Genomic DNA, 24,121 nt, shown 5'->3' on the forward strand with positions numbered 1-24,121 from the left:
CAGAGGCCTTTTGGAGACTTCAATAAGTACACACTAAATACATGTTCTTGTTTCGAACACCAGTGTCTCTGTTATTAATGAGTTTGCAGCCATTGTAAGATGTTTCTGAAGAATAGAGGCGCTATGGAGACTTCAATAATTACACACTAAATACATGTTCTTTTTTCGAACACCAGTGTCTCTGTTACTAATGTGTTCGCAGCCACTGTAAGATGTTTCTGAAGAATAGAGGCGCTATGGAGACTTCAATAATTACACACTAAATACATGTTCTTTTTTCGAACACCAGTGTCTCTGTTACTAATGTGTTCGCAGCCACTGTAAGATGTTTGTGAAGAACAGAGGCCTTATGGAGACTTCAATAATTACACACTAAATATATGTTCTTGTTTCGAACACCAGTGTCTCTGTTACTAATGAGTTTGCAGCCATTGTAAGATGTTTCTGAAGAACAGAGGCGTTATGGAGACTTCAATAATTGCACACTAAATATATGTTCTTGTTTCGACCATCAGTGTCTCTGTTATTAATGTGTTTGCAGCCATTGTAAGATGTTTCTGAAGAACAGAGGCCTTATGGAGACTTCAATAATTACACACTAAATATATGTTCTTGTTTCGAACATCAGTGTCTCTGTTATTAATGTGTTTTAGGCCATTGTAAGATGTTTCTGAAGAACAGAGGCCTTATGGAGACTTCAATAATTACACACTAAATATATGTTCTTGTTTCGAACATCAGTGTCTCTGTTATTAATGTGTTTTAGGCCATTGTAAGATGTTTCTGAAGAACAGAGGCCTTATGGAGACTTCAATAATTACACACTAAATATATGTTCTTGTTTCGAACATCAGTGTCTCTGTTATTAATGTGTTTTAGGCCATTGTAAGATGTTTCTGAAGAACAGAGGCCTTTTGGAGACTTCAATAAGTACACACTAAATACATGTTCTTGTTTCGAACACCAGTGTCTCTGTTATTAATGAGTTTGCAGCCATTGTAAGATGTTTCTGAAGAATAGAGGCGCTATGGAGACTTCAATAATTACACACTAAATACATGTTCCAATGTCGGCATTATCCCAGTAATTAGGATACCACAGAAAGTGTTATGAAATAATCACGCCTCTTTGAAAGCTTAATAAACAATTAACAACACCTGTAGTAACGGGTATAGGTAGCAAGATAAATCGTATTATGATTTGTATGTGTTCATACATGTACCTGCATTGCATCATACTGATCTGTCTAAAACAATAAATTCAGATCCCTATTTTATGTCGTATTAATCAAGAAAATAAGGTTATTTATTCTACTTGTTGTTTTAAATGTGTTCTGATCTGAACACATATTTTTATTAGTCAAATGTTAACATCCCACTTTCAAAAGTCAGGACTGAACTTGTGAACTAGGTTAATGTGCTTATATATATACCACTTCCTCACGAGATACCATTCGAGTAGATGTACAAATGTTATGAAACCAAAATGTCCAAACTAGCGTCCGTTAAGAATCAGCTGTTTTTCGAAAAATCAATCTCTGCTGTCGGCATGTTGACTTACTAACAGAAGGCCAGATGCTATGTCACAGGTCTGATGCGAGTCAAATCGACTGAGCAGTGGGGTTTTTTTCCCCCAAGCGTTTTACAAAAAGTCACTTTATTAATAACTGGGATGGCATTTTTGTTTTTTATTTTTAATACAGTAATGTTTATGTATTTGTTTTATATACTGTGTATTAATAATGTGCCATGATTGTGGACCTTTAAATGGTCTATAAGCATCTAATACAATTCCAAATACTCGTATTTGATCATAGCTAGAAATTGTTTTTAGTATACTTATTTTGCTACTGTAGAAGAAAAATCATGAAATACTTGTTTACAGTTGCAGCTAATATTGACAGTGAGTTAAATGGTCGGTTGGTTTATAGTCCGTCCCATCCTCATACACATTTTTTTGTTGTTTTTTTGTAAAGAATTTCAGTTTAGTTTGACGTAAGAAGAAAAGTAAAAGTGTTTTGGAAATAACAAAAAACCCCAACATAAAACCAAACATTTTTGTGTGCAATTTAGAAAACAATCCACTTGGAAATAAAAAACTTGTAGTAAATTCCATAGTATGAAAAAGTATGGGATGGACTATAGGTTTGTTTTTATTTTTATGTTATTTATTTACTTTATTTTATATTTTTTTTTTTTTTTTTTTTTAGACCGCCCCCTCCATCGATCAAACCTATTTTTTTGTTTTAAATAAAAAATTTATGTATTATTTTGGTTCGTTGAACAATTATGTAACCTCTCTCCCCCTCTGAAATTATGTATCGCACATCAATACCCCACTTTTGTTGTCATTATGATGTAACTTGACCAATATTGTTGCATTTTATGTTTGTATTTATGCTTGTTTGGTTCATTAGTAATAAATATTAGATTGAAATTCATCTACAGTCCTCACTGTCATTTTCCTACTATATAGTATGGTATATGTACTACAAGTTATTTATTTCTGAGCCGATTGTTTTCTAAATTGCACATAAAAATAGTGGGTTTTTTGTTATTTCCTAAACACTTTTACATTTTTACGACAAATCAAACTGAAATAATTTACAAAATACATGTAATAATGTTCATGAAGCATTTCTAAACACAAATTCATAAATAAATTTACAAGTTTTGTATTGTTATCGCAAAACTAAAAGTTATTTGCATTTACTGTACTTAAACAAATGATTTAAAGAGTATGTTTATTGAAAATCTACTCCGAAATACTCGAGTCGAGTCAGGCTTATGTCACGTGACCTATATTTTTGGTCAGTGACCGAAAATATAGAGATTTATCTAGTCATCATATCTTGCCAGTGTATACAGTGATTGCTGGATAAATATATATATATATATTTATTATATAATATTTAGTGAAATATCACTCACTCAGTGACGATAACACATTTTAGAGTGAAAATTTCACTATTTCACTCTAAAATGTGTTATCATCACTGTAGAAAGTGTTATTTTCACTGTAAGAAAGCCGGAACTATTTTGCTGCTGGCATTTTAAAAATAAAGGTAAAGTGCCAAAAGTTATATAATAAATAGAAAATTTCATATTTTTTTGTCAAATATGATTTATATCTCATCTCATGAAGTTTGCAATCATATCACACTGTTCGTGCAAGCGCGACTTGTGAGATATGATTGCAAACTTCACACGATGAGATATACCGAGTCAAATTAAAAACGTTACAATCAAAAATTTTAATAAAGTCAATGAGTGTTGAAAGCAGGTATTTTTCAGGAATAAATATTGCAATGGCAATGTCTACACTCCATTAGAAGCCCATCACAGCCCATGTGACCCGATCCATAGCATGTGCATAGCACCATTAAGGCAAAAGTGGTTTTGCACGTGCCACTGGTCACGTGACTACAATAGCACACGTTTTCATGGTTACTTGCTCACAGTAGTACTACACAAAGAAAAAACACATTAAAACGATATTTGTTATGACCTGTTTCGATGCCACACCTCACAAATGTGCAGCGTCAACGTGCCATCGGCATGTTGCATGCAGGAATGTCAGTATATATAGCTGACTTTGCAAGGATGTTGGGTTGCAGTCGACGGGCAATTTATGATCTACGGACACGAGTACAACAAACGGGCACCACAGCTGATCATCTCCGAATGGGTAGACCACATTTGATGTCATAGGCAGATGACCAACATATTGTGTTACGTCACCTCCGAAACCGTTTCAACCAGTAATGAACTTTTTAAACGTTGGGTGTCCGCCCAAACAATCGGAAATCGGCTGCGAACTGCTCATCTACACGCATGGCGCCTATATGTTCTTGTCATCAGTGGCAACCTCAATGCTGCTGCATACCGCGACCAGGTGCTGGCCGAGTCACTTGTGCCCTCCTTGGCAGCTCATAGTCCAGGTCTGATCTTTCAGCATGACAATTATGCCTGACCCCACAGGCCATCTTGACAAGGGATTACCTGAGGAACATGGGTATCATGGATTGGCCTTCAAGGTCGCCTGACCTGAATCCCACTGAGCACATCTGGGATGTGCTGGGAAGATGCCCGTGCACTCTCAGGAACCTTCCACAGACGTTGCTGGAACTTGGTGTCTCATTAGTGGAACAATGGCACCGTATCCCTAATGCAGTATTACACGCATCAGACAGTCAATGAGGAGGCGTTGCCTTGCAGTTGTGGGTACACATGGAGGGCATACACGCTACTGAACCTGTCATTTCATGAGACGACCCTGCTTATGAATTACCATTTTGGCTATTTGTGGTTTTGAGGAATGCTGTTAGCACATCGAACAGATTTTTGACTCAACATTTATTCCTATTCTTTCTTTGGACGTCATACAATAAAAAAATACCTATTTAAAACATTGTGTGCAGGGTCTTTTACTGATGAAATGTATAGTTTGATAAGTTAGGTAGTTATGTACATGTAGGTTGTTGGTCTTGAACTTAAAGTAAATGCTTTCATCACATTTAATTTTGTATGTGAATATTTTCATTAAAATGTATTATCTCACTGACCCTATTAATTGGCAGTGAATCGTAAACAGACACTCTTTAGGGGAGTTTGTGGTGTGTGTTGGGGGTAGGGGGTTATAGAAAAACAAATGAGTAATTAAAAAAACCTCTCATTCCTTCCATCACACACATCATACCCTCCCCCGGTTGGTAAAATTCTAAAATTATCCTAGATCCTCCCCTGGTATATTGTTTGTTAGTATATAGCTCTTAATGGGTTAACATTATAGGTGGTAATTTCACTGAAATGATAGTTATTTTACTTCAAAGTTCAAATATAATACTGACCATTGCACTGATATGCAGGTCACAATGAATGGAATGTTATCAACTTTTATATTTAATAAAACAAAATGAATAATTTGAAGCAAAAAGATAACAAGTGCCATCGTTATAAATTTTGAAAAATAATTAACTAAATAAATATTTAAATAAATGTACCGTATACATACAGCAAGTGTTTTGCATGCTGATATGGCATCACCCAATTTGAGTGTTTTCTTTAGCAATGTGGGGCTCCACTAAGTATAACATTTGTGTAAACTGTTCTGTACTGGTGGAATCTATATCCATCCATTTGTAGTTGTATAACAAGTCTGTGATACTCTCCGTGGTCATTGAGCTTCATATTGATGTCGTGTACTGACCATCTTCTAATCAACCTCTTTTTTTATATCAGTACAGTAACAATATATTACCAGCATCATCATCATCAGTGTTGTGGCCGAGTTGTAGAAATTTTGACGTCAGATAATTATGGAGATTTTGTTTGTTTTGAACTATATATAGCCTACAGCACGCGTGGAAATAAACTATTTGCATTGTTATGTACTCATGCAATCTTGCTTAAACACATGACAGGTGTGTTCGTACAAAATGGACAACAGATGATGGATAATGTGTGCGGAAGGGAAAAAATGGATAAATGTGTTCGCGGCTTTAGCCAAGTGGTGGCATTCTCCGGATACGGAACAACGTTTCTTTGTTTATGTAATACAATTAAAGTATTACTTAATTTGACCTTTTTGTCTCAGTTATCTTTTTCCAGTTTAAGAATAGGCGTTAACAAATGCTGACCAATCACAGGTCTCTCTGCAAGTGAGAGGTGGGGTTTCAAAAGTGTGCAGTGTATGGACAAATGCTGCATACTTTTGTCAAAGGGACCGACACCAAAGAACGGTACAATTAGCATTAACAGTGGTCCCAGTGTGGTTTCAGAAATAAGACCCTGGTTTTAGTTCAGATTTTGGCATGTGTAGATCAAAGAAACACCCAGACATGAAACTGAAAACAAAGTTACACATGCAGTTAGACTGCTAAATCTCACTGGTGGTAATATAATTATGGTGTTATACATTTGTGTTTAATTGTTTGTTACAGTGTTCCTACAGGAGGTACGACTTTTTAAATGAACTTTGCACAATCTTGCGTTTTCGGTTTATTTGCAGTGATGAGGGGACGAAGTGGGGGTGGGCTTATTTACGAATACGGGCCTAGGCTTAAATGCTGTTAAAAAGGATGGGGGACTTATTCAAAGGCATGGGCTAATTTTCAGTCAAATACGGTATACCTTCTTCTCTAACAACTAACCTACTGTCTTGGAGAGACAGTCCAGGTAGCTAAGGTGTGTGCCCAGGACAGCGTGCTTGTAACTTAATTGGATTATAAGCACCAAAATATATTGAAATGAAATGAGCTTGAAGGGTTAAAGTCACATTAAATAAATATGTAAAGGGGCGTTCTCATTATGCGATTGGAATTGTACTTTGAGAACACCTAAATCAGAACGACATTAGTTGTATACGGCAAGTCATGTCAGAATCATACCGATAAAAACATGTTCTATTTCTCATGACAAATTGTAAGTTCTCAAATCACAGTTACAGGCCCGTATGCTGGGGGGGGGGGGGAGGGGGAGAGAGGTGCGAGGGGTGCGTACGTACCCACCATAGTCTGCCGAGGTCTGTCCATGGATGTGTAAAACAACCTTCTGTTACCAGACTGTGCACGCGAAACATTTATTAGTGATCAAAACTGTTGTGTACACTAGAGGCATAAACAATTTTCATTTGATGACTGAATGGTGAACAGCATAGGGCCTGATCAGACTGCAGCAGACATGGGGTAATAACCTTTCTTCTACAATTTCTGTATAAAATTTGACACATTTTGAGGCAAAGAAACATTTCAAATTTACTTCCCAGAATGCAGGAAAATGCATCTCCTCCATTCTAGATTTTAAAAAATTTCGGGGGGGGGGGGGGGGGGGGGGGGCATGCCCCTGGACCCCCCCTAACAACTCCAGCCCTTTGGGCCATCGATTACACCCCCCCATATATATTTCTGCGTACAGGTTTTTGGTTTGCTTATATACATGTCAAAGTGTCCAAACGTCATGGGTCCATGAAACCTATTACTGTCTAGATGTGGTCAGTAATGTTTTGTTACATGTAGTACCATCAGTAAATTGTCTACATTCATGTTTTCTTTATTTCAGAGAAAAATTGTAGGCACTTACATTTCCCACAAAATAATTTTAAACTGATAAGCTTTGTTTGACGTCATGGAATCTTATGGCATAAAGTTTTTCCAAATACACAATTTGAGTTGCTATAACAAATCGCATGCGACAAGTCGGTGCAACAAATCGCATAACGAGAATGCCACTTTAACCAAAATGGTTGTTTACTACTTTTCAAAAGCTGAATGTTCATCATTGCATGAGCCAATGCAATCATTGATTTGAAATCTTAGTATTTATAGTCAAAGAAATACAGAACCTCCATTTACACCCAGGTTAGTCAGTGGCAGATCCAGAAAATCCATTTAGGGGGGCCCCAGTGACATGAGATGGAATTCCAAGGAAACTTTGGGGGAGGTTTGGAGGGGGATCATAAAAAAAAGAGAAAATTAATACATAATAAAATTATAACTATCGCAAAATGTAGGGGGGGGGGGGGAGGCGGGCCCCTGGGACCCCTCTAGATCTGCCTCTGTTAGTAATTGACATGAACATAGACTGGAGGCATATAGCAAACCTTAAGATCATCAAACGTGAGTACGAAATCGAGAACAAGAGCAAATTGCTTGAAGAGGGCTTGCTGGCTTTCCAAATGTTCTCGGGGTGTCATATTTTCAGAACAAAGTTCTCGCAGCAGTTCGGGAAGAACATTTTCTGTAAAATAAAGTAAGTAATGTTAGTCTCAATGATACAGCACATGGATCAGAGATCATTCCAAATTTTAGTCATTACAGCAAGTTAATTAAAGGTGGAAGTTCTCATTATGTCAGTCACCATATTAGCCAAATACTAAATTAAATTAATTTAATTTTAAAAACTTCAAATGTTGACTTAGACCAATAACACTGCCTGACCCTAGACAGGGCTAGCTCTGGGTATATAGAACACTTCGCCAAATTATTTAATGAACTCCAAAAATCGCAGAAACCTAACATTATTTTCAACAAAATGACATTATATAATAACATGAAATTCTTTCGCCAAATTAAAATAAAATTCACCAGTTGTGTTTAAAATTCGCATTTGGTGAATTTAGCGAGTGGCAGAGCTATAGGCCTGCTATAGGGCAAGTGGAATATTAAATAATTAAATTCTCAAGACATTAACAAAATTTCTTATTTTGCAATAATTTTTGCATGTAACTGAAAGAGCACATTTCTCTCAACTTGCAGCACATCTTGTTTCTGTGTATATGTTATTTCTGTAACTAAAATAGTTATAGGAATAGCTAGGAAAATGCAATATGTTAGGAATATCTACCTTAGTTCTACATGCGGTTTTGGGCCTTTTGATAGCAATCTATATACAAATGTAACTACAAATGTCTATAAAATAGTTATGGGAATCACTGTGATTGTGTATGAATGAGTTAACATTTGAGTTATCCATCTTAATTCTATACACAGTTCGGGGATTTTCAACAGCAACCTTTGTGCTGATGCCTGCAGGTTTCTCAAAATGAACATACCCGAGAAATTATTCAGAAATACTGTGCTGTTTTATGAAATGTTTTTGACTGAAATAGATATTACTAAAAAATACTTTGTATAAATGATACCTCATTTGCATACAAAATCCTAATCGTTTACTTATAAGTCACTTATACTTGAAAAGAATTAATGACTTATTATCTTATACTTCACTTATAAGTGAAAAATATAAGTCATTTCGGTAAGGGGTACTACCTTGTAACAACCGTGTAACTACCTAATGCAACAACCTAGCCACAAGCATGCATTTTTGTTTGGGATGTCCATTAAATGTCTGAATCTTTTTTCTTAAAGAATCACAACACTACCAAAAACAAAAAGGAGAAGACAAAAAAAGAGAAGAAAAAACATGCATGGTTGGTTGGTATGCTTCATCATTTCTCTATGTATGCATGGTTTGGTTGGGTGTTTTTCATATGTTAATCATATGCACAGGCTGTCCAGCACACCCAAATGAAAAAGCAGAACAAAAGTAGGAATGAAAATATGGAAAAAGTAGGACAAAAGGAGGAAAACAAAAGGGAAAAGTAGGACAAAAGTAGGACTGAAACAATAGGTAGCGACATTAATTATATTCATGCTCGGACTGGAAAAATTAATGTGTTAAATCCAAAAAGTGGTATTATTGAGAAAACACTAAAAAAAATTATGTGATGCTCAGTTTCTACCTGTATTTGCTGTTCTATCCAAAATAATATGAATCTTATGTAATGGTCACATCATACAATTATTTTAAATTATTGTACACTGTATTAATCAATATACATATTTACATGCATAATAATGCTGATGCACACTAAATCAAATTAACATGATTACTTTAAGTTTTCGTCCGATTCTAAACATTTTTAAAGAAGAACTTTATCAACAATATTAGTATATAGAATTCTGTGTCATATGCTACTAACTGTATATGGATTGAAAAAAAACAGCTACCTTACTATTTACTGGAAAGAATAACCAATTTGTCAGTAACAATCTATCCAATTTTAAAGCAAAAAGAAAAAACCCAACAGAAAACCCTTTTTTTGTTTTTTACTAACAGTTTTTTTCAGTTGTTTCATTTTTTCATTACAATCAGTGTTTTTTTAGGTGTCTTACCAGCCCCAAGTTCAGCCAGCAAACGTTTCGCTTATGTTCGCAAACTATTTGATTGGTTCCCAATGTGGCCATTTGGTTTACCATGAACTGCACAAACCAGTCGGGCGGACGTTTTTCTGCTTGGTCTGGCTGAACGCAGCCCATGACTTTTCGAAGATTGCTTATTCATAAACAGTGCATGGGATACTTTTGTCGATGTATTTTGCGCATTGGTTAAATGTTTGTATGGATATTACTGAAGCACATTTCCACAACCGAAAAAAAGATGTGTTGATTAAAAAGAGCAGGTGATTCAAGGTTAGGAACATAATATCAGCGAACTAACATAGAAATGTTTGATGTATTACTAAATTTGGGAACACTTAATTACTGTCTATTGTTATTATGTAAGAACTGAACAAACATGTTCCTTTCGGTTCTCTTCGTTGGCAATTTGGTTCATAGAAATGGGCCAACCACTACTTGGCTCCTGGCCAGACTAGTCTCGATAAACCACTATTTTTCGAATATGCACGGATTTGAATATATGCTACGTTTTTGAAGCTAGTTTAAACTGAAGCTTGATAACCAGACTATTTGTTTTTGTTTTTTTTAATTTGGTAATGTTAACTTTTACTCACTAATTATTCAATTTAATAAATTTTTGGAAATATTTAACGTGAATCCAAATAGATTCGGATGTGTTATGCTTGCGCGCGAATTTTTAGCCCTGTTTCCATAATGTATTATAGATTTTGAAGTGATACATGTACATACACATTGTACAATATAATAATTTTATTTTATTTTATTATTCCCATTTTTATTGACATGATATCCACACACTGATGTATACAGTACATATGATAAAACGATCCACATGAAAAAACAAAAAAATGAAGTAGCTAAGGAGATATTTAGCTAAGATCAAATATATGTGACTGACAATCAGACATACAATCTAGGTTTTAAATATATTGTGACAAATTGACCAAAATTTGGTGAATTTATCATAGTTGCACGTAGAAAAAGCCGCTGCTTTTGTAACATAATAGTACTCAGTCAACTCTTTTTGCATTAAAATGACTTTTAAATATTACGTGTTTTGTAACGAGTACAATGGCATTAATGGGATCATTATTAAGCCAAAAATTACATTTTCTTTATTAAATTTAATATTGCTACCCGTTTTTACATTAATCCAGTTCTGAATATCATTCCAAATTGAGTTGACTAAAGTGCATTCCCAAAATAAATGGGTAATTGTACCAAGTTCTAAATTACAAAAATTACACTTCGGACAAGAGATATAACCAATTTTATATAAGAAGGTATTAACAGGAAGTATATTATGAATTATTTTAAACTGAAACCAGTGCAATTCACTACTATCAGTACAGCATAAAGGAATTATTAAAAAAAAATTCCAATCAGAATCTGAAAAAGTCCAATTAAAAATGTTTTCCCATTTTAAATTGTATGCCGATTTTGAGAATGACGAATTTAGTAAAGTATTATAGTAATGTTTACTTCCTCTAACTGTTATATTTAACTTTCTAATATTATATGGTAATATGGGAAACGGCAGTTTATTTTTCAGTTCGACTTTACACAATTTAAAATATTGTTTTACCACATTAATTACACCTTGATAAGTTAAAAAATTAGTATTGATATTAAAAACTAGTTTAAATTCATTATAAGTTTAAAATTTACCTCTTTCGTTAACTAAATCATTAATAAATTTTATCCCTCCCTCAAACCAATCTCTATAGAATATTGAATTTCCATTTATTTTTATGTCATTATTATTCCAGATATATTCTGACAGTATCTCTTCAAATACTGAGTTTGATTTGCATTTTTTAAGATATGTTCCCCATGCTGTTAATATTTCTTTCCAAAAATAATTATAAATATATTGACAGTGTTTTCCTTTTTCTTCAGAGTCAAAATCCATTATATTAGCTAAACATTTATACTCATAAATAATCAATCCCTTCCATTTAGAGTCGGTGATAACTAATCTTCTAATCCAAGCAATTTTTTGTGCTTTAATAAATTCTTTGACTATTGTAACTTTAATACCACCATCTTTCATATTTTTTGACATTTGAATACGCTTAATTTTATCAGGTTTCCCATTCCATATGAAAGAAAAAAATTGTCTCTGTAGTAGTTGAATATTGTTATCTGGTGGATTAGGAAGGGTTGAAATTAGATGATTTAATTTTGGTAAAATAAGACTCTTTAATATTATATTTCTCCCTAATGGTGTTAAAGTTCTACTAGACCAAATTTTTAACAAATTCTTTATTGAGTTTAATTTATTCTTATAATTAATCTGTACCATATTTTCTAAGTCAATATCAAATTTTATACCTAATAAATCAAACGTGTGTGTCCAATCAAATTTCCATTCTTTACATAATTTGTATCTACTCCTCTTCTTAGAACCTATCCATATTAACTTAGTTTTCTCCACATTAACTTTAAGGCCAATGCATTTAGAACTCCATAGAGGCTTTTTTCTGTTCCATCTAAAATTACTGTTGTGTCGTCTGCAAATTGAGTTAATCAAAATTCTATATTTCCAATTATTAAACCTTTTATATTATTTTTAGTTTTTAGCATCCTATTAAGAATCTCACCACAAATGAGAAATATATATGGAGATATCGGATCCCCTTGACGGCAACCTCTTCCTAATTTAAAAAAGGATGAAGCAAACCCATTAACAAGAACAGTAGATTGAGAATCTTTATGAAAAATTGAAATCCATTTTCGTATTGAAGGACCAAAACCAAAATATTTCAGAATATTAGAAATAAATCCCCAGTCTACAGAATCAAATGCCTTTTCAAAGTCAATTAACAATAATAAGCCAGGAATTTGTTGATTTTCTGTATACTCCATGATATATATTAGTCTTGTTACCTCACCTATATATTGTCCTGACATGAAACCTTTTTGATCTTCGCTAATTATAATAGGCAACACTAATTTTATTCTTTGTGCTATAGCAGCTGATGCAATTTTATATGAAACATTTAACAATGAAATTGGCCTCCAATTTTTAAAAAATTGTTTAGGCTTATTTCCCTTGGGAATGCATGTAATATAATACCTTGTTTTTGAGTTATAGAAAGATTATCTGTCTGATATGCATAATTCAATGATCCTAATAAATATTTATTCAAGTCTCTCCAAATTTTTTTAAAGAATTCTGCGGTAAACCCATCAGGTCCTGGACTCTTTTAATTTTTCATATTTTTTAAAGCTATTAGTATTTCATCATATGTCAATTTACCTTCAAGTTTTTCAGCATCTTCTTGAGTAAGTTTAGAAAAAGCATTTTCATCAAATAATTCATTAAAATCTATTTCACTAGTATCTTTTTTAGAATATAATTTTTCATAAAATATTTTTGTTTCATGTAATATATCTGATGTTTTATTAATAATTTTTCCATCCTGAATTTCTAATTCAGTAAAGGATTTATTAAAAAAAATTCTCGATTCTAACTTTAAAAAATATTTTGTTGGTTTCTCGCCTTTTTCCATCCACCTAGCTTTAGACCATATAAAATTTCCTTTTGCTTTTTTAATACTTATATCTTCTATTTTACTGTTTATCTCTTTTATTTCTTTTATAATATTATTTTTTACTTCAATATCATTTGAAATATCTAAATCTTTTGTTAAGTCATCTAGTTTAGTATTTAAGTCTATTTCATCTTTCATTTGACCTTTCTTTTTAGTTGATGAATATAAAATTGTTTTTCCACGTATCATAAGTAGTAGTGTTTCCCATAGTAATTGGTCGTTTATGGTAAAGTCAAAATGATTATTTTCTGTATCTTTATATTGTTCAAGAGTTTCTTTTATAGTTTCTTTGACTAAACTTACATATTTATGATCATGAAGTAAGGAATTATTAAGTTTCCAAAAACCTTTTCCTCTTTCCATTTCTTTTAATTTCAATGTTAATGTAATTGGTGAATGATCAGACTTAAAACTTGGTAAAATATTAGTTGAAGTAACTGAAGATAAAAGGTTATGCAAAATAAGAAAAAAATCTAACTGAGACTGTTTTATTGGGGTCTGCTGCCTCCAAGAGAACCTTTTCAAATTAGAATTTTTTTCCCTCCAAGGATCTACAAGGTCTAATGTTTCTTTAAAATCTGTAACTTGTTTTCGAGCTTTTGGGTTATTCAATGTTTTGTAATTAAATAAATCAAGGGCGGGATCTTGAACAAGATTCCAGTACCCACAAATAATTGTATATTTACTTTCAGATGATTCTATAATAGTCTCTATATTAGCAAAAAATCCTGGTGTATCTGTGTTAGGGCCATAAATACAAATAAGTAATAGTGATTGATTATCTATTTCTATCGTTAATGCTAACAAATTTCCCACATTATCATTAAAGGTTACACTTAAATTCAAAATTATTATTAAATAATATAGCTATGCCACAGGCATTAGATTTATATGAACTAAAATAGCATTGACTGTAACTCAATTGTTGCATACTAATTTGTTCTTGATCTTTAGTAAAATGTACATCTTGAAGACAGTATATATTTGCCGATTTCTTTTTTAAATATTGAAAAATTTCCTTTCTTTTCAAATAATCATTTAAGCCTCTACAGTTCATTGATAGTATAGTTATATTATTATCCATTATCATTATCCAGGAATGTATTAGTGTGATATAGTTGTCTTAAGACATCTATGAAACAAGCCCCAATTTCTTTTCGAAAGATATACATGTAATAGTCTATCAATAAATGAATAGCATTTCAATAATGTGGATGTCATGTAAATTTTAAATAAAAAGATCTCCAGAGTGGGTAACTGATGTAAAAAACTAATAAATAACAAAATCACATATAGTGAGCAACACATTAAGCAGAGATGATACCATTATTCTCAGGTCAACATAGTTAAAGTACATGTCATTGTGTATAATAGCGACCTTAAAAAACCCACACCATGTTTCAATCTCTGGAAAAACAAAAAAACAAAAACAAAACATGCCGTGTGGTTTTTTCAAATTTAGTCAGTACAATATAATCATGTTAATCACTGAAAAATTGTTAGCTTTCAGGATGTAATTTTAATGTTGAGATTATACATGTATATGGTGCCACAAATTGGGAGATATATTTTGCTGCTAAAACAACTAAAATTCCCATAACTATTGACTTTTATAGTAACACAAGAAATATGCACACTTTAACATCAATTCGTAGGAAAAACTAGGTATTTTGAAGGAAGTAGAAAAAAATAGGACAAAGACCAAAAACTAGGAAAAAGTAGAAAAAGTAGGATCATTGAACAGCCTGTATACTGCATGATATAGAGGCTTGGCTTGTTTAGTAATTTTCCACATATACCCTAGAGCTTGTTATTAACTGACACCTCATACCCAGCTTCAAAGAGAACTCGTAAAACATCTTGAGCTGACAGACCAAAGGCCGCACACCCAACCATGCTTTCTCCTGATATTCCTCATTCTTAGGGTTAGATATTGCCTAAAAAACAAAACACATGCCACAGTCATAGATAATTACATGTTGTTTATTGGTTCACTGGTACAATATGCGAATTAATTACTCAAACTGAATATATCTTAAAGGTAGGGTCAACTCAAACAAGAGCTTTATGTGTTGGAAAAATGCATACCCGGCTCACCAACACATACTGACACTTTAACAAATGAAAAACACGTAATTTTAGAGTTAATGAAAAACCATGATTATTCCTGCTAACTGGGGGCAGCCATTTTGTTTAGTTTTTGTGATGTCCGGTGGTATAGCTTGGGGCGAAGTGACGTCAGCTCCGTCCATCTTCTCTATGTACAGTGTAAACAAATGCTATAATTTACGACAAGGCGCTTCGCTTTCATCAACCTGACTTGTAAAACAACATAAATGACTTGATAGTATAATAAACTATTTAACTAAATATATTTCAGTTTACATCAATAGAACGAAATGGAGTTATAGTATTTTTCTTTTTAAAAAAATCCAAAGAAAAAAATGCATACTATTAGGCCTATTGGTAGGGCACGTTCGAGCAAAAACTACCACTCACGATACCCAAGTGATACTTTTCTTTTCTTTGGGACTACGTAATTGGTCAGTTTTGTGATTTTAGATGGGAAAGTCTACTTAATCAAGGGTTTTACAGAATTACTTACAATAATAAAGCAGGCGGTTGGTAATGTCCATTACGATTTCAGGTGTATCCATGCTGTTATCACACAATGCCCTGTGATCTTCATAAAAGAGGCACGTCTTTTAGTGTGTCTAGACACAGTGTCAGGAATCACAGAAAGGCCACGGAAAGAAAAGACCAATTAACCAAGAAAACACTCCGATTATTATTTCAGTACGTGGGTTAATTTATGTATGAAACATAATACAGTTATTTTTAAACACTCTGACAATGGGTGGTTTATTTTGTATTGAAAAATAATATATAATTGGTGCTGGCTTACTAGGATGGATATAATTACAGAACATTGCGATGCATCTGCAAAAATCAGGTATGTTTTGTTTCTTCAGTTCGAAGACCAATTCCTGACGTGACACGTTAGGAATTATGTAACTACCAGCTCCCCAGAGGGCATATTCACTGGGATGGTACAAAATGGCTGCGCCCGTTATATATAATAGCCGTCACATTTAACCGTTTTATTAATTAACTATACAATTATACTTGTTGATATTAAGCAATGATGTGCATTATATATCGTTGAATATGCATACCAGGCCAAATACCAAGTTCCCTAGCTATAACCAGTTATTTCAAGTGTATAGTCAGGAGGAAAGAAGACCAGATAGAATAACTATATAATACAGAAAAAAAGGAAAGGCAAGGAAAGAAGCAGTTATACAGAACTGAGGATAGAAAAAGCAGAATAAACAGGATTTTTACTAAATGTAAACAGAGAATAAAATATATGCCTATAACAAGTTTGTTTTGTTTAACGACACCACTACAGCACATTGATTAATTAATCATCGGCTATTGGATGTCAAACATTTGGTAATACTGACACGTAGTTATCAGAGGAAACCTGCTACATTTGCAGCAAGGGATCTTTTATATGCATTTTCTCACAGACAGGAAAGCACATACCACGGCCTTTGACCAGTTGTGGTGCACTGGCTGAAACGAGAAAAATCCCAATCAGTTGAATGGATCCACCTTGGTAGTTCGATCATGCAATGCAATCACTCAACTGACTGAGCTACATGTAAATCCTGCCCCCAATATGCCTATAAATTCTGCATCGTTTGCATAATTTATATGCATGCAATATTTTCCAGGTTAGAGGGGATATCTTGATTTAAAAAAAATTGGCTACCGAGGCCCTATCTAGCCGCCGAAATGGAAGGATTTTTTTCACCAAAATTTGGCTCAAGCTATTAACAGTAGTGAGAAATCGAAATAGTCTCCAGAAGACACAACATCACGGAAAATCTACACCCTACTGTCACAGCTATCAACAATCACAACAACATCAATGCAGTGGATCCCAACACACTGCAACATTGCTGGAAACGAAAAAGCAGATTCACTAGCAAAATGTGGAAGCAAGTCTATCATCAAGTGAAAGGAGAAGGAAGTATGGAAATCACAACATGGAGTGACAAACCACGACCCATGGGAGACACTTGAAAGACGAGGCCAGACTATAATCTTCAGGCTTCGCACAGGCCACTGCCGCCTAAATTTCCATCTCCACAAGCTTAATATATGTCACACAAGCGACTGTCAATGTGGCACAGGCCTGCAAACACCAGAACATATCCTACAACAATGTCCACTACACAACTCGGAGAGAAGCCACTTCTGGCCGCATGGAACAGACCTGCATCAAAAGCTCTGGGGATCCAGGGAGGACTTGGAAACAACTACCCAATTCATCACTGATATCGGAATATCTGTATGAGACAATTTTCACAAATTTGAACGAAGAAGAAGAAGAAGAAGAAGAAGAAGAAGAAGAAGAAACGGTAATAATATTTTGGACCTAATCCAATTTCAAAAACAAAATCACACAACAGACATCAAGACACCGACTTGTTTAGTGTCATAGCTCATGTGTCAACTTGTCTGTCCGAGTTCATTTCAATCTTTAGTCATGATTGAAAATACTAAGTTTTTGTCATGACTAATGTGATGTCATGACTAATGTTTTACTATGATTGACGTCATAATTCATGGTTTTCAAAATTCTGTTTGCCATTTCACGTTGTATCATTGTCTTAAAAATATTTAAACACATTAATATTTTCAACTATATATTTATTGTTAAGTTGTTACATTTTTATGTCATTGCATAAGGTGGACTATATTTTTCTACGTATGATTAAATGAGTTTGTAGGTGAAATGTTTACGAATCGTTCTACAATAAACAAACCATGCGTAGCTTACAAAATTAATGTTTTGTCACTGTAAATAAATGGGGTAAGAAAAAGAATCAATCACCGTTGTGATGTATAGATAAGGCAATTCCAACCCTCGGGACAAAATGTTTTTGTAAGGGCCTCGGTAAACCTCGGCCCTCACAAAAAACATTTTATCTTGGGTTGCAATTGCCTTATTTATACATCTCACAGCGGTGATAGATTCTATTAATATCAATCACTTAATAATATCACATTTTATATGAAAATATACAACTGTTTTGCTTACATTTTATTACCAGAAGTAGCATTATTCTATATCAAAATATTATGATTTGAACCATGTGTATAATTCAGAACCTAGCTTTCTAAATATATATGGAATATTACGAAATGTACTGATAAATGTTTACTTTGCCTATTTTCATCAAAATTCTCCCTTTTCTCATGGGAAGGGAGAAAAGTCACTTCTCCTACTTTTTCAATTCTATATTAAGGCTTGCTTCCAGGGGATGTTAACTGCATGTGAACAACTGAAACAATGAGCTGTAAATACATATAATAAACAGGAACTGTTCATAACTACCCATCCTGCCCTCTCATGTGCAGGTCTACACTGAAATACAATTATTTAACGTTTTAACCAAACTTCATTTTTATTTTTTATTTTACCCTAACTCGGACCGGCTACATTGGGTACATTTTGATAGATTACTTCATGAATACCCCTCCCTCCCATATGCTCTTTGCGTGTGATATTCAACCCCTCCAATTCATCCATATTTTATTTAAATGTCCGATAACCTATTAACATCATAAAAGTAACAACAAAAAGGTTTACAGCGTCAATACATTGTATTTATGTCATTAGTTTTATTTTATTTGTTCTTTTTATGAACTTAAAAAAACTCAACCCTCGCCCATCAAGATAAAATACATTTCACATATAAATAATTTTACCCTTGTACCCTGCTGGCAGCTATAGAAACACCGACGCAATACCCAAAATATGTACATCTAAAATAATCACACCCAAATTACATACAAACATGATGACCTCAATACATTTCACCTCAAATCCACTGAAATGTTAAAGTGAAAGTAAACTCAAACACGAGCCTTATGTGTTGGAAAGATGCATACCCGGACCACCAATACATACTGACACTTTAACAAATAAAAAATGCATAATTTTAGAGTTGATAAAAAAAAACGTGATTATTCCTGCTAACTTGGGGGCAGCCATATTTTTTTTCGTTTTTGTGGCATCTATAGCTTGAGACAAAGCGACATCAGCTCCGATCAACTCCTGTATGTACAGTGTAAACAAATGCTCTAATTTATGCTTTCATTAACCTGACTTGTAAAACAACATAAATGACTTGCTAGTATATAATAAACTATTTAACTAAATATATTTCAATTTGCATCAATAGAACGAAATAGAGTTATAGTATTTTTCTCTCTTAAAAAATCCAAAGAAAAAATGCATATTATTAGGCCTATTGGTAGGGTATGATGGAGCAATAACGACCACTCACGATACCCATGTGATAATTTTCTTTTCTTTGGGACTACGTAATTGGTCATTTTTGTGATTTTCGATGGAAAAGTCTACTTAATTAATCAAGGGTTTTACAATTATTTACAGTAATAAAGCAGGACGGATGATAATGTCCATTATCATTTTAGGGTTAGCAGGTTATCCTACAATACCCTGTGAACTTAATAAAACAGGCACATATTGTTTTTTTGTGTCTAGACAGCGGGAAGTAATTACCTTGACTGGTGACCATTCAAATAAACACCTGCCAATCAGGAACCACAGGTACAGACCATGGAAAAAAATACCAATTAACTAAGAAAACACTCTGATTATCATTTCATTACATGGGTTAATGTAGGGACAAAACATAATACAGTTATTTCGATACTTTGACAATAGTGGTTTATTTTGTATTGAAAAATAATATATACTTATTGCTGGCATACTGGGATGGATATTATTACAGAACACTGCGATGCATCCACAAAAATCAGGTACATTTGTGTCTTGAGTTCTAAGACTAATTCCTGACATGACACGTTAAGTATTACTTAACCACCGGCTCGCTAGAGGTCATGCATAGTCACTGGGGTATTAAGCAATAATGTACATTATATATGCATACCAGTCCAAAAGCCTTGCTTATAAAAGCATTCCTTTAAGCTTCAAAATGCATTTCAGCATATCAACAACTCTTAATTCAGCAGCTGTTAATTAATAATACTATTGCACTAAAAATACCTGTTGTGCCCACATTAGTGAGATCTAAAACTCTTGCTTCATAACAATTAAACTGACTGTGAGGTGTTTTTTCCTAGATGTCATCAGCAAAACTGGCCTCCTTTTTTCTTCTTTTTTTTTGCAGATACATATATGGCACTGGTCATTTGCAAAATATACATACATAAAACAACCCATGTCTCAATATTAATCTAGTTTACAGTATATGCAAGCATGAAGAATAAGAAGGTATTATATACATGTACACAATATAGAGCTCTTCATAACAGGTCTGTTGAGCAACCTGAAGGAATTATGAACGGCCAGGTACACAATGTCATGTAATTGTATTTTTGACACAGGCTGTGATAGCTCTGACAAACCTGGGTCATTACTTATAAGAACAAGCAATTCACTGAACTCACAGCCTCAAAGAAATGTCATGATAAGAGATAAGTTCAACCAGGAAACAAAAATTATAAACACCAATGGGTCAGAGCAATATTAAAACACAATATTACTGGTACTTCCTTTTAAATATAAGTATTAAATATAATATTATTTGTTTAAACATTAAAAATAAATCTGGAAAATATTACTTCTTTGACATAATTTTTTTTATGTTCAAACACTACCTACCGGTACTTCATTCTGTTAATTTGAATAGTTTTATAATACATGATTTACTGGCCAAAAGAAAAGAGCTTCCTGGTGAAAGTAGAGACCATATAGTCCAGACAATCTATGCCAAAATATATGGTATACCCATCCCAAATTGTAAAAGTAATGAAATTAATACTATTTGTTCAGAATTTAGTCAGGAATAACATCTTAAAAATGTAGAAAAAATAATTAGTGGAACAGGTGGTAATTTGGTATTAAAGTTAGGGTAGTGTGAACACTATAGCTGATGACATCATTATTATATTAGTCCATATTTTGTAAATACAAACTTCCCAGGGCATTTTGGCAACCCAACTGCAGATCTCACATAATTTGAGGATGCTGATGTAAAGAAAAAATATGTTAATAGCTAATATTTCCATTATTTATCCTATACAAATTCCAGATGGAATTAACTGAATACATATTCATAATATTAATAGTTATTCATACGTTCTATATGTCTACGAATTGATATATATTACCAGTACCTTTGAAGTGTTTTAGTTTGATATTATACTTATATATAAAATAAATTCAATATGGCTGCCAATATAACCAACAAAGTAAACAACATTGTACGAAACATTATTATTTCAGCTTCTAGCTGTGTAGGTGACATTGTTATTTATAAATATGTAAATAACATTTCGTTGAATTGAGATACCTTTTATCCTGGTTCTATGAAATATTATAATGAAATTCAAGATGGCCACCATGAAACTATTGAAATTGGAAATGCAATATCTTGTCTTCTAACTGGAATACATTCACAATATTAGTGGCTATTCCTGTTTTACATGTATATATGACGAGATTGATATATGATTAGTTTGCAATGTCAAATTTAAATAAAATTAGCAGAAATGCAGAAATGACTACATTAAAAACTCAAGATTAACAGATGCATTATTTTATGGCATTTTATTCATATATAGTTGTGGGATGGGGATTCCATTTATCTTGGTTCCATAGAATATTACATAAAAGTAATTGTTACAGCTACACATGTATGTTTTCTCCGATTTATTTGACACAGACTTGGAACCAACCTGTCATATAATGTTGTAATAGAAATATCTTGATATTTATAGGATAATTAATGGAAATATCAGCTGGCAACATTTCTTCAGCACTCTCAGAGTATCTAAGATCAAATGACTTGCCACTTTATATAGGCACACAATGTGTCAAGTGTTGTTATAACACATCTTTAAAGACATTTTAATTAATCTAGTATATACACATGCAGGTATAGGAGGAATTTAGTGGGGAGGGGTTCCACAAGGTTTTTGTTAATAAAAAAAGTAATGTAACTAGTCTTTTTTCACTAACAATTTAGTAAAGCTAATAATATGAACTTAGGTTGGAAGAGATTCCTCCATGGCAGGGTCACATTAAGTTATACAATACATGTACATATTTTAGAGAGCTTGACAATAACCAAAACAAAGTTTACTAAATAAAGTATAAGATGCAGAATAACAATCCAATGCAATAACATCAATAATAAAAATCAACGATGTACCAAAGAGATTTATAGATTTTTTTTGTATTAGCACTGTTATTAATGTGTTACATTACCAGAATAAATATTACATGTTTTACTACTATTTTTTCATATTTGATATTTTTGTTGATAATTCAGCATTATTTTTTTATTTATATACTGACCCACATAAAAACGCGACAGTATTTGTTTATATATTTTTTCCTTGTAATACATGAGCCACATTTTTTATGTTGTGAGTCAGCTTGTTGTCCCAAATCTGAAACAGTAGTTGAATTCATAAATCCCTGGTCTATATACCATATAACCAGTTTTTTATATCTATTTTCTAGATATTCCATTATTTATGAAAATATGATGTGTTTTCATGCATTATGGGTTAATATATGTTAATAGCAAATGTCATCTATTTGCATATGTAATTAAAAGCAAATAAAATGTGGCATTTTCATTACCACAGTCAACTAAAGAGCCACATATTTAAAAGCATAACATATAACAGGTTTATTTTCAAGTTGATATGTTCTCTAAAATGCTATGGGTAGTATAACAAAAATTAACGTCCAACTATTTTGACAATTTTTTCTTCAGTATTTTACACACAAATTTGGAAATACTTTCTTTGCTTTTTGGGGAGGCCAAGCTAGTCTGTCTATAATGGACTGATAACAAAGGGTTCGATGTGCTGTGGAAACATGCAAAAGCAGATGCTGACCATATTATTTTAAATTCTATAGCACCAAATCAAACCCCATAGATGATAATAACAAATGTGGCTAAAGCTTCTACATGCAACATTTCCATCAATCTTTAAATCAGAAAAATATGAGGTTATAATGCTAATTTGAGATATACTAATAAGTGCCCTTGACTACCCTGTTCCATACAGAGATTGTGGCACTCTGGACATGCAACAGTCCCTGGCACATACACTATACAATACCAATATAAATTCATATAACAAATATATTTACTGGCCACACGAAGAAATACTTATGACAACATGTTCTTTCACACATCTCACCAATGACAGGCATATCCATATGCTTTTTAAAGTTAGGCACACTTCGAACTTTAATGATCAGGTGAGATGTTATTTAGCATTTAAATTTACAGCAGCATTAAGGAAGCAAGAAGTCTAGAAGCATTTTCTCACAGGCCTTAACAGTATGCATTTGTATTATACTAAAGACATATAATTAATTTAATTCATTTTAATTCGATTTTCGTGCATATGTCCAATTAAGGTTGAAGCACGCTGTCCTGGACACAATTCGGCTATCCAGGCTGTTTCCAAAGGACAGTGGATGAATAATTAATTGTTGGTAAAAGGTCGGTATAGTGCATGGCCTTACACCCCATCCTGGGCTGTCCAGCACACCCGTATGAAAAAGTAGGAATGGAAATACAGAAATAGTAGGACAAATATAGGAAAATAGAAGAAAAAAGTAGGACAAAAGAAGGACTGTAACAGTGCATAGTAACATTATCCATGCTCATAATGGGTAAGCGAAGGTGCTAAATCCAAAACATTTTATTATTGAGAAAACATTTGCTTAGTCATTACCTGTATTTTCGTTATCGAAAATAATATAAATCTT

General features: G+C 33.1%; 1 protein-coding gene across 1 annotated transcript in view; it reads right to left on the bottom strand.

The window, feature by feature from the left end:
* Positions 1-24,121, bottom strand: part of LOC121374650 (CYFIP-related Rac1 interactor B-like) — a 63,627-nt gene that overhangs the window by 20,275 nt on the left and 19,231 nt on the right. Inside the window, exons 4-5 of the mRNA XM_041501758.1 lie at positions 15,089-15,194; positions 7,600-7,736 (exon numbers count right to left, since the gene is read on the bottom strand). Of these exons, the coding sequence (XP_041357692.1) occupies positions 7,600-7,736; positions 15,089-15,194 (243 nt within the window). The remainder of the gene's footprint in view (positions 1-7,599; positions 7,737-15,088; positions 15,195-24,121) is intronic.

Source organism: Gigantopelta aegis, chromosome 6 (genome assembly GCF_016097555.1).
Source record: "Gigantopelta aegis isolate Gae_Host chromosome 6, Gae_host_genome, whole genome shotgun sequence".
Taxonomy (NCBI): Eukaryota; Metazoa; Mollusca; class Gastropoda; order Neomphalida; family Peltospiridae; genus Gigantopelta; species Gigantopelta aegis.